The following is a 16,786-nucleotide window of genomic DNA, read 5'->3' as shown; positions in this document are numbered from 1 at the left end:
CTGAGCATCATCAGGAAGACTGTCTTTTTGTCTCTGGATGCAGAAGTCCCTGAGGCATTGGGGTGGCAGTGCATTTTCAGACAGAACTGTAGACCCAGACTTTCAACTGCAGAAACAGTAAATTCTTCTGTAAAGCGTTCGTGTGAGGATCTAGCATTTTATTTATTTATTTATTTATTTATTTATTTATTTATTTATTTATTTATGGGTCTGGGGATAAAACCCAGGGGCATTTGACCTCCAAGCTACACCCCCTTCCCTATTTTTTATTCTTTATTTTGAAACCGGGTCTCACTGAGTTGCAGAGGGCCTCACTAAGTCTGAGGCTGTCCATGAACCGCGATCCTCCAGTTTCAGCCTCCGGAATGCTGAGATTACAAGCGTGCGCCACCACGCCCGGCTAGCATTCTATTTTAATTTCTACTTACAAGGGCAGCAATAGATTGTCTCTGCCAGAGATATTTTTTTATTATTTCTTTTGCCAATACATCAAGTTCCTAAGAGAGAACCGAGATGCCCGTCCTCTCGGCACTATGCAACTCTGAAGGCTATCTTCCATAACCGCACACCCTGCAGATTCATGAATTGTATGTACAGTGCACAGTGTTTTTGGTTTTTAGGAGCTAAGCTGGGGCTCAGTATAGAGGAATGGCTTTTATTAATGAACAGTGGAAGCGGAAATGGGCACCCTGTACTTTGGAAATACAGCTTCCACTTGACAGAGGTGGAGGAATAATTGAATGAGAGCATCAAAACATCACAGACCAAAAATTTGCTACAGAGAGTGTACCTGGAAGTTTTTTTCTAATGAAACAAAAGGTGGATAAGCTCGAGAACTTGAGACAGGGAATGTTTTCAGATAAAAATTTCTGGCTCAAGATAGGAGTTTAGCCCTGTTATCTAAACCCGGTTAAAAGGAGGAGAAGTACGGAGGAATTCAGGAAGAGAGAAATCAACTTAATAGGAAATACAAGGTCTTAAAAAAACAAACTAGATTTACACAAAAAGGAAGTGGATCTAAGTGCTCTGAGAGTTAGGGCTTTTTTTTTTTTTTTGTGGGTCTGGGGATGAAACCCAGGAGCATTTGACCTCCGAGCTACACCCCCTGTCCTGTTTTTTATTCTTTATTTTGCAACAGGTTCTCACTAAGTTAGTGAGGGCCTCACTAAGTAGCTGAGGCTATCCGCAAACCACGATCCTCTGGTCTCAGCCTCCTAAATGCTGGGATTACAAGTGTGCGCCACCACGCCCAGCAAGTTAGGGCTATTTTAAAAGGAGTTCTAGTACTTGGGAGGGTAAGACAGCAGGATTGCAGTTTTGAGGCCACCCTCAGCAAGTTAGCCAGCCCCTGTTTCAAACTATAGAAAAAAATAACTAAAAGGGTTGAGTGTGTAGCTTGGAGGTAGAAAGCCCCTGGAGTCTATCCCCAGTACCAAAAGGTACTGGGGGTGGAACCCAGGGGCTTTTCTACCTCCAGGCTCTACTCCCAGACCTATTTTATACTTTATTTGGAAACAAGGTCTCACTAAGTTGCTGAGAGCCTCACTAAGTAGCTGAGGCTGGTTTCCAGCCTGTGGGATCCTCTTGTCTCGGCCTCCCAAGTGCTAGGATTACAAGTGTGTGCCACCACGCCCAGCAAAAAAGAAGTTTAAAAATCATTGTTAGGTCAGAATGGGCGACCAGAGGAGATATCTGAAGCCCAGAGAGTAAAGCAGTGTGACTCTTCACCAACAAGTGGCCGGGTCTAGAAACCAACTGAGGGGTACACAGTACATCTTCAGGTAGTCTTTCACGACATCAACCAGGACCCTTCCCTTGAAAACTGCAACAGCTTTTCAAAGTGATTAAATAAAATTAAATAATAGCCGGGCGTGGTGGCGCACACTTGTAATCCCCGCACTTGGGAGGCAGGAGGATCACGCAGGTTCGAAGCCAGCCGTGCGTGCTGGCTTAGGAGACCCTGTTTCCAAATAAAAATGTAAAAATAGGTCTGGGAGTATAGCCCGGAGGTAGAAGGGCTTCCAGGAACCCCAGTACCACCAAAAAAAAAAAACAAATAAATAAATAAAATAAAATATTATATAAATAACATTTATTTAATTCTTAAATAAATTTTAAGAATTAAAATCTGGGAAGATCAGAAGATGATATTTGAATCATTATTTGGTGAGTTCCAGGGTTTCAGCGATTTGATATTGCTCAGAGCCCGACTGAGCATGTTCAAGAAACTTTGGCACATGGGGCTTGAAGGAGAAAGAAGACAAACAAGAGGGGACTCAGGCAGGACAACAGCAGGTAACCCAAACGCTGATGTGGTATGAAGGGGAAAGACCCCTATGTGAGGCTTACCTAACTCAAGGACACGAAAGTAGGTATGATTTGTCAGAAAGCTTTGATTTTCAATACAAAAGATGGAAGACCATATTCAAAAATCAAATCATAGGCTGGGAGTGGTGGCGCACGCTTGTAATCCCTGCGCTTGGGAGGCGAAGACAGGAGGATCACATAGGTTCGAAGCCAGCCTTGCTGGCTTAAGAGACCCTGTTTTTAAATTAAAAAATATAAAAATAGGTCTGGAAGTGTAAAATATAAAATATAAAAATAGGTCTGGGAGTGTAGCCCAGAGGTAGAAGGGTTCCATCCCCAGTACCACCACCAAAAAAAAAAAAAAAAATCAAACAGCAGTTGGGCATGGTGGCGCACACGTGTAATCCCAGTCCATTGCGAGGCTGAGATAGAAGATCACAGGTTCAAGGCCAGCTTCAGCAACTTAGTGAGGCCCTATTTCAAAAATAAAATAAAATAAAATAGGGTTGGGAGTATAGCACAGTGGTAGAAAATCCTGGGTTCAATCCCTAGTACCACACATACACACATACACACAGAGCAACAACAACAACAAAACCAATATATTATCTGGTTATGGGGACACATGCTTGTAATCCCAGTACTTGAGAAGCTGAGACAGGAGGATCGCAGGTTTGCAGCCAGCCTCAGCTACATCATGAGGCCCTCTGCAACTTAGTGAGACCCTGTTTCAAAATAAAGCATAAGCTGGGCGTGGTGGCACACGCTTGTAATCCCTGCGCTTGGGAGACTGAGACAGGAGGATCGCATGGGTTCGAAGCCAGCCTCAGCTACTTAGTGAGGCTTTCAGCAATTTAGCGAGACCCTGTTTCCAAATAAAATATAAAAAAGGTCTGGGAGTATAGCCCAGAGGTAGAAAGCCTCTGGGTTCCACCCCTAGTACCACAAAAAATAAAAAAATAAAGTATAAAAAATAGGGCTGGAGGTGTGGCTCAGAGGTAGAATGCACCTGAGTTCAATCCCCAATACTGCAAAAACCAATCAACCCAACCCCAAACCCCACCAATATCTCTAGGCATGGAGGTACAAGCCTATAATCCTGGTACATAGGAAGCTGAGACAGGAGGATTGTAGTTCAAGGCTAGCCTCAGCAATTTAGCGAGACTCTGTTTGGTGTGTGAGTGTGTGTGTGTGTGTGTGTGTGTGTGTGTGTGTGTGTGTGTGTTACTAGAAAATTGAACCCAGGGGCTTTCTGCCTCAGAGCTATACTTCCAGCCCTACTTTATATTTTATTTTGAAACAGGTTCTCACTATGTTGATGAAAGTTTCACTACTTGCTGAGACTGTTCTCAAACCTATTATCTTCCTGTCTCAACCTCCCAAGTAATGGGATTTCAGGACTGCACTATCAAGCCTGGCAAGAGCCTATTTAAAAAAAATAATAATAAAGCTGGGCATAGTGGCACACGCCTATAACCCAGTACTGGGGAGGCTGAACCAGGAGGATCACAGGTTCCATGACAGCTCAGCAATTTAGCAAGACCTTGTTTCAAAATTTAAAAATTAGAAGAGCTGGGGGAGTATATCTCAGAGGTAGAATGCCCCTGTGTCCAATTCCCAGTACCACAAAATAGACAAAGAAATAAGTAAATGGGTATGACCAATTATTCTCTTGAAATCCTAGGAAATACTAATGGCTAATGTTTTTTAAGTATATGTCAGAAACTATTTTAAGAACTTCACAGGCACTGCTCCATTTAATCCTCACAACACCATAAGCTATACACTGTGGCTTCTCCGGCCTCGCAGATAGATAAACTGAGACTTCAAGAGCTCATGGGGCCTGAGTAAAGTCACACCCAGCTGGCAACGGTGGATCTCAGATGTGAGCGGGAATGCATCCAGCCCGTCGACTGCATCCTACTGCAGAATCGTCCCTTAACACGTGAGCAAAAGATGAGGAGAGAGCTCCAGTTGACCCTACGGCATCCATTAAAGAATTAAGAGGCGCCGGGCGTGGTGGCGCACGCTTGTAATCCCAGCATTCCGGAGGCTGAGACCTGGAGGATCGCGGTTCGCGGACAGCCTCAGCTACTTAGTGAGGCCCTCTGTAACTCAGTGAGACCTGGTTTCAAAATAAAGAATAAAATGTAGGGCAGGGGGTGTAGCTCGGAGGTCAAATGCCCCTGGGTTCCATCCCCAGACCCGCAAAAAAAAAAAAAAAAAAAGATTTAAGAGGCATCCATCTGTTTTGCAAAGGTTTGATGTAAGTTGAAAGTCAAAATTATAATAAGTTGCCTTAAACTTTTAATTTCTGTGGTTTTTATTCATCATGATAATTTCATAGCTATGAATTTTTTACATGAATTTTGAAAAGTTAATGTGGCTAGATCCATAAACTAATACCCTAATTTGGCAGAGAATTTCTGTTACAATGTAAGAGCATTTTTAAAATGTGGTATCATGGATAATTAATAACAACTGTCCATAGCTACTAACACAATCTTATATAAAATGATTAAATATAGCTCTATTGAAATTATTTTTTATCTTAAAGAATTACCCTAAAAATCTCACTGGGAATTTGCCTCAGTCATTGTATTTTAGCTACTCCCGTAAGATCTTATTATGATAGTCTTTATGTTACCAATAAAAAATGGCTTTATAACCATAATTTTATTTTTTTGTGGTGCTGAGGATGGAACCCAGGGGCTTTCTACCTCTGGGATACACTCTCACACCTATTTTTTTTATTTTATTTGAAAACAGGGTCTCACTAAATTGCTGAGAACCTCACTAAGTAGCTGAGGCTGACTCCGAACTTGCGCGATCCTCCTGTCTCAGCCTCTAAAGTACTGGGGTAACAAGCATGCACCACTATGCCCAGCTTATAATCATAAATTAAAAAATAAAATTAATTTGTGCCGGGTGTGGTGGCGCACGCTTGTAATCCCCGCGCTTGGGAGGCAGAGACAGGAGGATCACGCAGGTTCGAAGCCAGCCGTGCGCGCTGGCTTAGGACACCCTGTTTCCAAATAAAAAATGTAAAATAGGTCTGGGAGTGTAGCCCAGAGGTAGAAGGGCTTCCAGGAACCCCAGTACCACCAAAAAAATAAATAAATAAAATAAAATAAAATTAATTTAATTGTTTTTGTGGTACTTGGTTTGAACCCAAGGGGAATTCTACTCCTGAGCTATACTCCTAGACCTATTTTTTATTTTTGTTTTGAAATAGGGTCTCACTAGGTTGGTGAGAGTCTCACAATTTGCTGAGGCTGTCCTTGAACCACTGATCCTCCTGTCTCATCCTCCCAAGTATTGAGATTACAAGTGTGTGCCACCACGCCAAGCAACTTTTTGTTTGTTTCTGTGGTACCAGGGATAGAACCTAGGGCCTCCTACTACTGAGCTTTATCTCCAGTTCTTTCAATTTAATTTTAAATTACCAATTTGATAATAATCTGACAATTCAGCGTTAAAACTGATAAGCACTTTGAATTTTTTTCACATCATTTCTTAGAGAAGTAAAACAAGAATACCCTTATATTAACTACATAATACACTGCAAGAACATGCAACTATCATAATCACACGGGAAACATATTGCAAGCCTTAAGCACTTTTAAGTAAAAGCGTCTAAGATTTTTACCACTGAAATTTGCCACTACAACCTTTGAATTGTTTAATTACACTTTTGTTCTAAAGCATGTGATTGTAGGTTTCATACAATTTTTCAACATTTTTTTGCTTTTGAAAAAAAAAAAGTTAATCTGTAAACGGCAGAACAGGGAACCTCTCTGGGGTTTCCTCCTCGGGCTCTTTGGTGTGGTATTTTTACCTCCGAGATGGGTTTCTCATAGACGTCCTCTCCTATGGACTTTTCCTGGGCAAGGATGGCATCCCGGTGCAGGATCCGAAGCACTCTCTCGGGCTCTGCTGATCCGTAATGAGCCTCCAAAACTTCCGGCTTGGTTTTCTCTGTCTTCAGCATGTGGATCACATCTTCTCTGGCCTGTGGTGGGAAGAACAGCAAGGTCAGATGGCTGACACTGTCAGTCCCACACCGGACTCACAGAATCAACAAGGAGCTCATCGAATATGTTCCCACCTCTTTGGGGCGATTGGCAAATTCGCTTGTCTTATTTTTTACCAATAGCAGATTGGCAAGCAGATACTCTGCTTCAGGTTGCTAGGAAGCAGGCGAGTGGAAACCGGGTTTGTGCTAATATTAACTACATAAAAATTGCTAGATCTAAGTAGCAATGATTTGGGAAAGGGGGCAGGGTAGGGCTGATCCTGGGATACCTAACCTGTTTAATGTGCATGAGGTCAGGGACAGTCTACAATTTTCTCTTATTCCATTTAAGCTCTTACTGTAGTATTCAAATCAAATCGGTTTAAAATAAAACTCTGCTCCTTTTGTTCTATAACTCCATGTTAATTATTGTTGGCTACAAGTCCGGTACCATTAACAAACAACATCAGTGATTTCCGGATTCTCAAGTAATGCATTTTACACAAACATGTGTTGGGGACTCATGCCATGCTGAGCTGAGCTTCTGGCCTTATGTGTTCATACTGAAGGTAACATTTTATCCTTTGAGCGTGCACCAGATGAGTCAGGTTGGTAGGGTCATGGTTTTGGCGTGTGTGTGTGTGTGTGTGTGTGTGTGTGTGTGTGTTACTGGTGATTGAACCCAGGAGCATTTTACCTCTGACCTACATCTCTAACCCGTTTTATGCCTTTGTTTTGAAACAGAGTCTTGCTAGTTTGCTATGAGTCTCTCTACATTGCCGAAGCTGGGCTCAAACTTTAGATCCTCCAGTCTCAGCCCCCCAAGTACTGGGATTACAGGAATGCGCCACCACGCCTGGCTTCTTTTGGTTTATTAGCACACCTTTAAAATCTTCCTGAGCTCTTGAGAAAAGCACATGATTGTAAGTTTCATACAATAGTATCTTTGGTCCCCGTTGCATAATGCAAATACATCTGGGTGTATTTTGTACTGGTTGGCTGCAATGATATTTCTAGTCATGATGGAGCTGACATTTGCTGAATGTATTCCCATCTGGGCATATACTCAGAGCCATTTTTCTAGTGATGGTGATGAGGTAAGTATCCTGATTTTAACTTATACTGAAGAACAAACTGGTTGGTTACAGAGATTCAGTCTGTGACAGGGGAATAGTTTTCTCCTGTACTGTTGCTAACTATGGGTTTAAAATCGTAGGCTTGGTTCATTATTATGGTTGTCTAAACAAGTGATCTAACTAAGAAGGGCATGGCGGCACAGACCTATAATCCTAGTCCTTAGGAGGCTGAGATGGGAGGCTCGCAGGTTCAAGGCTAGCCTTGGCAACTTAGCGAGGCCCTCGACAACTTAGTGAGATCCTGTTTCAAAAAAAAAAAAAAAGTAAAAATAGGCTGGCGGTGTATCTCAGAAGTAGAATGCCCCTGGGTTCAATCCCAGTAACCCTGCCGGGCGTGGTGGCGTACACTTGTAATCCCTGTGCCTGGGAGGCTGAGACAGGAGGATTGCACAGGTTCAAAGCCAGCCTCAGCTGCTTAGTGAGGCTCTCAGCAACTTAGTGATACCCTGTTTCAAAATAAAATATAAAATAGGTCTGAGAGTATAGCCCGGAGGTAGAAAGCCTCTGGGTTCCACCCCCAGTACCACCAATAAATAAATAAATAAATAAACAAACAATCCCAGTAACCCCCCTCTCCCTGTCCAAGTGTTAACAAGTAGACCACAAGTACTGTATTCACAGCATTATCCTTATAAAATTTGTCTTTCTTGAAGTTTCCCAGTTTTATTGCATTGTCAGTCTTCCAATAATCTAATTTCAGATGTCTAAAGATCGACTTATTAGCTGGGCATGGTGGGCACACCTGTAATCTCAGTCCTTGGGAGGCTGAGACAGGAGGGTCACAGTTTGGAGGTTAGTCTCAGCAATTTAGCAAGACCTTATTTCAAAATAACTTTGTTGGGGGGGCTGGTGGTATAGCTCAGAGTTAGAACATCCCCTGGAACAATCCTCAGTTAACAAAACAAAACAAAAAACAAAGACAGATTTATTAGCGAGGCATCAATGATATCAGTGAAGAGAATTTGCAGATTTTCAGTGCCTGCCACCTGTACATGTGCTCGTTTCAAGACAAAATATAAAAAAATTAATTTTTTTTGCAGTACTGGGGATGGAACCCAGGGGCATTCTACCTCCGAGCTACAACTCCAGCCCTATTTTTTATTCTTTATTTTGAAACAAGGTCTCACTAGGTTGCAGAGGGCCTCACTAAGTAGCTGAAGCTGGCTACAAACCTGTGATCCTTCTGTCTCAGCCTCCCAGGTAGTGGGATTACAAGCGTGCGCCACCAACCCAGCTGAAAAGTTAATTTTGAAGAACTAGTGGCTTGGAATGCTAGCGAGAATATGTAGGTCATAAAATAGGTTGATGGAAAGGTGGTGTGTTTCCACGCAGAGTGGAAGGACAGAAGCGCAGCCACATAAGTATCAGGCTAGCCTGTGCAGAGTCTTTGTGCAAATTAGAAAAGGTGCCTCTTCATCACGAAGGCGCTGGCTCGGATCAGGGTGCGGCATGGCTGGTCCAAAGAGAGTGGGCTGCGTTTCTGCCCCTGCTGTCGGTCCCTTCTGTCAGGCACCCGTGTACCTCCACGTGGATGTGTGGTGGTCCTGCTTTGAAGGCGCATCGAGGTCCATGGGTTGCTTTAGGAAGGAAGTGCTTCTGTACAGTGAACACATACAGCATCTTCCACACTAATAGTTCTTAACCCTGACTGCATTGGAATGACCTGAGGACATTTTATTTTATTTCATTTTTTGGTGGTACTGGAGGTGGAACCCAGAGGCTTTCTACCTCCGGGCTATACTCCCAGACCTATTTTATACTTTATTTGGAAACAGGGTTTCACTAAGTTGCTGAGAGCCTCACTAAGTAGCTGGGTCTGGCTTCGAACCTGTGCGATCCTCCTGTCTCAGCCTCCCAAGCGCAGGGATTACAAGAGCCCGGCCTGAGGACATTTTAAAATCCCAATGCTTCGACTCCAGACCAGTTTCATCCAGTGCTCTGGGAGGACTCCGGCATGGCACCCGTTAAAGCTCGCGGCTATCTGGGGTGGAGTGCTGAGCTGCACTGCTGTGGTTGGGTGCGTCCCCCACGGGTTCAAGTGCTGGGAGCTCATTTCCCCACTGTGGTGATGGGGAGAGCCTGGGACTTTCAGTGGCGGGGCATAGTGGAAGGTAATTAGGTCACTGGAAACGCTCTTAGAAGGACCGCTGTCACTCTTGCAGATCCCTAGCTAGTCCCAGAGAGAGCAAGTTGTATAAAACAAGCCTGGTCCCCAAATACCTCTGGCTTCCTGTCTCACCACGTAACTCCTCTCCCTCTGACACGTGCTTCTGCCATAATACCACTGCCCCTTGTGACGCAGCCAAAGGAGCCCCACAAGGGGTTGAGGAAACAGATCTACACACTCGCTCTTAGACTTTCAGCCTCCAAAACCATGAGCTAAATCAACCAACCAGCCTCCCTCCCCCTTTTTCCCCTCCTCCTTCTCTCCCTCCCTCCCTTCCTTTCTTTCTTTTTTGTGGTACAAAGGACTGGACCCAGGGCTATTCTACCTCTGAGCTACATCCCCAGACCAATGTGTGTGTGTGTGTGTGTGTGTGTGTGTGTGTGTGTGTGTATTCTTTTCATATATATGAAAATGAAAAAAAAAATATTTTAAACAAGGCCTCACTAAGTTGCTGAAGCGGGCGGAAAACCTATAATCCTCCTGTCTCACTCTTCCAAGTACTGGGATTATGAGTATGCACCACCACACGTGGCCAATGGTGACAATTTACTATAGTTTGTGTTAGGTTTTCATCACTATATAGCCGTTTTGCACATGGGGAAAAGAGGATGTGGGTATGTTACTGAGGAATGAACTCAGGGCATTCTGCCTTTGAGCTACGCCTCTAGCCTTTTTAGTTTTTGAAACAGGATCTCGAGGTTGCTGAGAGTCTTGCTAATTTGTTGGGGCTGGTTGTGAACCTGCACTCCTTTCGGCTCAGCCTTCCAAGTGCTGGGATTATAGACATGCACCATCACAACCAGGTAACAGATTAATTTTATAGGATACATTTCTTGCTAGCCCAATACAACATGTGAGACAGATAGAATTTTACTACCTAGATATTTTACAATTTGCTCCTAAGAATATTTCCTCAAAACAAAAATTTTCAATCAGAGCAGTGTCTTTCTAAAAGTTATTTACTCTCCCTGACTCTGTTTCCTGGTCTGTAAAGTGGGGACACTAACTCTTTTAAGCATTGGGGATTTTGATAGACTCTAACAAGATAATGAAAATAAAGTATTTTGAAGTTGTAACTAAATAGAGACTTCAAGTTTAATAGTTAAGTTATTCAGATTAAAAACGTGTTAACATTGGCCGGGCGTGGTGGCGCACGCTTGTAATCCCCGCGCTTGAAAGGCGGAGACAGGAGGATCGTGCTGGTTTGAAGCCAGCCGCGCTGGCTTAAGAGACCCTGTTTCCAAAAATAAAAATATATAAAATAGGTCTAGGAGTGTAGCCCGGAGGTAGAAGGGCTTCCAGGAATCCCAATACCACACACACAAAAAAATGTTAACATCATTGGCATTTATCTTCTTGACCAAATCTTCTTGATTCTTTTAGAAGATAGTTCCTATTGCTCCTAGTGATATGAAATGCCCACTGCTTTTCTTCCTAAAAATCCTCTTAATGCTTGAACTATATTAATTGTGACTTGTTATGTACAATACACACTTCATCTTATTTTAATTACCCTACTCTTAGTTCTAAAGAAAAAAAAGGCTAAGAGCATGTACTACTGTGCCTATTTCATTTTTATTTGGAAACAGGGTCTTGCTAGGTTGATGAGTTTCACTACTTGCCGACTGTCCTCAAACCTGCAATCCTACTGTCTCAGCCTCCATGTGCAGGGCTGGGGGTAAAGCTCGGAAGAATAATGCCCCTGGGTTGAATTCCCAGTGACACACACATGCATACATACCACATACATACATACACTAATAAAATAGTTTAATACAGTAAATCAATAATTAGTATTGTGATATTTTTAATCAATGAAGATAACTATGTGGTCACAATAAATCCATTCACTACTTTAGACATTCATTAACCTATATAAAAAGACCCAATATTTTTGCAATAAAACCACCACTATTCATCTCCACTTTGAGAAACATTAATTTTTCTATAAAATAAAATTTCAAATGTCAGAAATCTGCCCTTGAACATTATTTTCACAAATAAGTTTAGTCAGAAGTAAGTAGGATTATGAGCATCCACTTCATTTAAAAACAGCTAAAATGAGCTGAGCCTGGTGGCACACACCTGTAATCCTAGTGCTTGGGAGGCCTCACAGGTTCAAGGCCAGCCTCAGCAATTTCAAAATAATAAATAAATAGCCAGGTGTGGTGGCGCACGCGTGTAATCCCTGCGCTTGGGAGGTGGAGACAGGAGAATCGCGCAGGTTCGAAGCCAGCCGCACTGCCTTAAGAGATCCTCTTTCCAAATAAAAATATAAAATAGGTCTGGAAGTGTAGCTATTACACATAATTTGCAGCTTTTACGGTCTGAAATCACTACTATGAGCAAAGCGCATCTGGATGTGAAAAATATTAAAACTTTGACTGATTCTTTATTGACAGGTTTAAAAGAACTTAATCCTTTCAATTGGACAAATAATATAATTGGCTTTGCGGTCATCGGAGCAATTTTATTTTTCATACTTCTCATATTTCCAATTGTCTTTCGCCTAATCTGTCGTTCTATCTCTACCATTCAACGTGAAACCTATGCCTTTATTTTAAAATCAAAAGTGGGAGAAATGCCAAGACATCCTGCTGCCTCGGCATCTATGTGTTGAGACCCCACTCCACATAGTTAATAGGCAAAGAAGCCCCGAGAAGGAGGTATCGTCTCTGGCCAAAGTACCCCCCACTTTTAGATATCCTTCACTATTATTCCTTTTAACTTTTCTACACGAATTGCTCCAGTGATGTGAAATCAGGACTATAAAAAAAGAAACTGAGTCCGTGGAAATAAACTCTCTAATAATTTGTCTAAACGTCCTTGGCTTTGCTCAATAGTAATGAAAAAACTGGCCAGAACTCAGATGCTGTGATAAACATTCCAGCTGCAGCAATCACTAGGTTAAGCCATTAACTCCGGTAACCGGTAGCTCAGTTTAAGGTAACTGTTTATCCTTGAGATCCTGCCTAGAAACCTTGTGTGTGACCTTAAAGCAATTTGACTGATAAACAGCTTAGTTGCCAAAATACAATAGAGCCAAGGAGAAAGATTGTTGACCTTTACGCCCAGTATGAGCGTTCCTGAGACAGGGAGAATGCCGCATGGCTAGAAATGAAAATGACAAAATAAAGGACAGATATTCTAAATATATATGTATGAAGGAAAGGAAATACCGTAAGAGTAAGAAAAGCATTTTTGCATGAAGAAGAGCTTATCATAAGAAAGTCCCAACTGGGAAAGAAAGGAATTAGAAGGTTAAAAGCAGGTTGCAGAGGGTTTGTGACAGGGAAATGGATTATTAAAGATGAGTAGGCTTCTAATAGGCTTGTTGTCTAAAGAAGAGTGCTCAGCAGTTAAGGAAATACATCTGACAATTAGATCCAAGAACTTCATGGTGTTGTTTGTGGTGTTTTGTCTGCCAAACTGTGTTGTGAGTTTGCTTAAGCTTTCAGATTTAGAAGGTAAAATGCCAACACCTGAAGAAACCCTATCACATCCACCTGAATCACCACATCTCCTCACACTTGCTATATGGACTGAGCACAAAAGATGGAAAGTTCCAAGAAAATTAAAGAAGATTCCCGGAGAAGCCTCCAAGCCTTGGGCGTGCCCGTTTCCTCTGGAAGATTGCCCTTTGGAACTGCTTGTCTGCAAAATCAGGGAGGAGATCCGGAGTTAATCTCTTGAAAGCCAAAAGCCAGCTGAAAACCGGACTAGTTTTTTTTACCTTTGTTTACGTGTCATTCACTATTGTTTCACAGTGATTGCATTCACTTCCTTTTCTCTTATCATTAACTTTACTGGTGAAGGGTATAAGTTTTTCGGGGTTCTTGTAATAAAGTGTCATTGGCTCAAGAAGCCTTTGTCCATCTCAGGTTCTTTCCAAAGCGTCGTACCTAAAAACTTAAGGAATTCATAGAGGGGAAAGAATCGCTGCAGATAAGTCTCTGCAGAACTCCACCTGCCTTTTGCCCCATCTTTCTGAGGATTTGACCGGGAGCTGACAATAACGACCCAACTGAGATTAGTCGGCAACATGTAGCCCTAAGGTAGAAGGGCTTCCAGGAACCCCAGTACCACCAAAAATAAATAAATAAATAAATAAATAAATAAATAAATAAATAGGGCTGGGGGTATAGTTTGGAGGTAGAATGCCTCAGAGTTCAATCTTCAGTATTCAAAACAAACAAACTGCAGATAAAATGGCCCATACACAAGAGTGCTTTGAAGAATGTTCTAGAGAAGTTCTGTTTGAGAGGAGGGAGGACATCAGAGCAAGAAGAGACACTAACAATGTTCAACTTCTCTATCCCTGACGATAGAGGAGAACGAGATGAGGTTGGAGCGCAGGGACACACAGGGAGGAGTCGCATCCTGGTCTTCCATCAGACCTTCTCCTCTCTGTGCGTGCTGGGGAGGCCCTAGAGCTAGGGGTTGTCGGAGTTGGCTGCACAAGGAGCTTATTCTAAACATGTGGGGGCAGCAAAGAGCTACTCTCTGCCGCCCAGGGCCACAGGTGAGCCTGTGGTTCATCTTACAAAGTCAAGAGAGCTATCTGGGCCTTGCTGGAAGAACAGGGGTCCTGGGGAGAGAGTAAAACATGGGTTCAGAAGTGGGATGAATCCAGTCATTCATTTGATAAATATTTGTGCACATTTACTTTGTGCAGTGCACTGTATTTAGTATAGAGATATAACTGCGCCCTCAGAAATTCAAGTCTCAAGGAATATAGACAATTGAAAAGCATGTACAATATGACATAATACATATATGATGGGGGAAATACAGGGGACTAAGAACTTGATCTAGAAGAATACTTAACTTGACTCTGAGCTAGCAGAGGCTTCCTGGAGGAAGTGACCCACAGTGACTACTTGGATCAGAGGAAAAAGCCTGGAGGGAAGTGAGACCGGGTCAGAGGACACTGTCTGGAAAAGCCAAACCGATTTAGATGTGCGGGATGGTGCAATATCAGTGATAAACTCATGGAAGCCTTGGAAGCCATGAGATGAGTTTGCATTTTATCATGGCACAGAAAGAAGCTTTAGAATTCTTAAGCAGCAGGGCAGTGACATGATCAGATTTGTGTGGAAAGATCCCTTCTCTGCTGTGTTAAAGACATAGAAATTCTGAGTGAGCCGGTCCATTGGTATGTTCCAGGAACTGTGTTTTGAAATAGCTCTGCAGGTGATTCTAAAGCACAGCTGCAGGCCGGGCGTGGTGGGCACGCTTGTAATCCCTGCACTTGGGAGGTGGAGACAGGTGGATTGCAGGTTTGAAGCCAGCTTTGCTGGCTTAAGATACCCTGTTTCCAAATAAAAAAAAGTGTATAAAAAATGGGTCTGGGAGTGTAGCCTGGAGGTAGAAGGGTTTCCAGGAACCCCAGTACAACCGAAAAACAAAGCACAGCTGCATTTAGAGACTATTGTTCTAAGACAGGCCAGTTCCACACTAAAAGCTCATAAAACTGTTGTGGTGGACAGGTATGGTGGTGTATACTTGAAATCCCAGTATTTGGGAGGCAGAGACAGGAGGGTTACAGGTTTGAGGATACTCTCAGCAACTAGCCCTTCTGCAATTTAGCAAGACCCTGTTTCAAAATAAAATATAGGCCGGGCGTGGTGGCGCACGCTTGTAATCCCCGCGCTTGGGAGGCAGAGACAGGAGGATTGCGCAGGTTCGAAGCCAGCCGCGCTGGCTTAGGAGACCCTGTTTCCAAAAATAAAATAGGTCTGGGAGTGTAGCCCGGAGATAGACGGGCTTCCAGGAACCCCGTACCACCAAAAATAAATAAATAAATAAATAATAAAATAAAATATAAAATAGGGCTGGGGGTATAGCTCAGAGGTAGAATGTCCCTGGGTTCAAACCCCAGTACCACACACACACACACACACACACACACACACACACACGGAAAGGAAACTGTTGGGCGTTAGCTCAAGGTTCAAGTTCTGAGCAGGGTCATCTAAGTGCCAGGAACTGGCTTGCCCCAGTGGTTTTTTCGAAGGCCTCCCTGCATTATCAGTCCCACTGACTGTTCCTTTCCAAAGAATCAGAACAACAGCCGAAGCCAGAAGTTCTTTAGAAACTGTTGGAAAAGTTGGCACAAACCGGTGTTACCAACTGTCTCAGTTTGCCTTGAAACTAAGGGAAGCAGAGTCCTAGGAAACTAAGCAAACCAGGACGGGCTGATCACCCAAGGAGACTGGCTGTGCCATAACATCCCTGCGCATAGTAGGGCAGCCATAAGTACTATGCTCAGGAACCAAATTTCAAATTTTTCTTTTCTTTTTTATATTTTTCTTTTTCGTGGTATTGAGAATTGAACTCAGGGGAATTCTGACTCCAATCTACACCCTAGCCCTTTATTTTTATGTATTTATTTTTTTGTGGTACTGGGTATAGAACCCAGGGGCATTCAACTTCTGAGCTACACCACATCTCTATTTTTTTATTCTTTATTTTGAAACAGAGGCTCACTGAGTTGCAAAGGCTTCGCTAAGTAGCTGAGGCTGTCCACAAACTGCGACCCTCCTGTTTTAGCCTCCCGAATGCTGAGATTACTAGCATGTGTCACCATGCCTGGCTTACCTGAACCCCCTTTTTTTTTTTGGTGGTATTGGGGATGAAACCCAGGGGCATTCTACCTCCAAGCAACACCTCCAGTCATATTTTTTATTCCTTATTTTGAAACAGGGTCTCACAGAGTTGCAAAGGGCCTCACTAAGTAGTAGCGCTGAGGCTGTCCGTGAACCGTGATCCTTCCTGTCTCAGCCTCCCAAATGCTGGGATTACAAGTGTGCGCCACCATGCTCGGCTCCCCAGTGCCACACACACACAGGTTCTTTCTAGGATTCTAAGTCTTGTTATGTTGCTCAAAACTGCAATCCTCCTGTCTCAGCCTCCCAAGTACTGGGATTACAGGAGTGTACCACAGCCCCCAGCTAAAACTTGGCTTTCTTTAAAGGCAAAATGCACTATTGATTATTATGCCTGGTGTTAATATTGACTTATTTATACTTGCTGGGGTGTAATGAGTAAGAAAGAAGGTTTAGTTCTTACGTTACCATGGCATAGCTCTGTCTACTTCTAAAATAGGGATGTATGTAGTGCTGAGAGTGCAGGCTGGAATGACAGTCAGTCTTGGATAAG

General features: G+C 43.0%; 1 protein-coding gene across 2 annotated transcripts in view; it reads right to left on the bottom strand.

The window, feature by feature from the left end:
* FILIP1 (filamin A interacting protein 1) overlaps window positions 1-16,786 on the bottom strand; it is a gene marked incomplete at both ends in the record, with an annotated part of 274,463 nt that overhangs the window by 60,233 nt on the left and 197,444 nt on the right. For both annotated transcript variants that reach the window (XM_080700607.1, XM_080700606.1), the window contains one exon: window positions 6,146-6,319. In XM_080700607.1, coding sequence (XP_080556733.1) covers window positions 6,146-6,319 — 174 coding nt within the window. The remainder of the gene's footprint in view (window positions 1-6,145; window positions 6,320-16,786) is intronic.

Source organism: Muscardinus avellanarius (genome assembly GCF_963383645.1).
Source record: "Muscardinus avellanarius genome assembly, chromosome: 8".
NCBI lineage: Eukaryota > Metazoa > Chordata > Mammalia > Rodentia > Gliridae > Muscardinus > Muscardinus avellanarius.
Note: the sequence above shows the minus strand (reverse complement) of the source record. Positions and strands in the feature narration are given on the sequence as shown.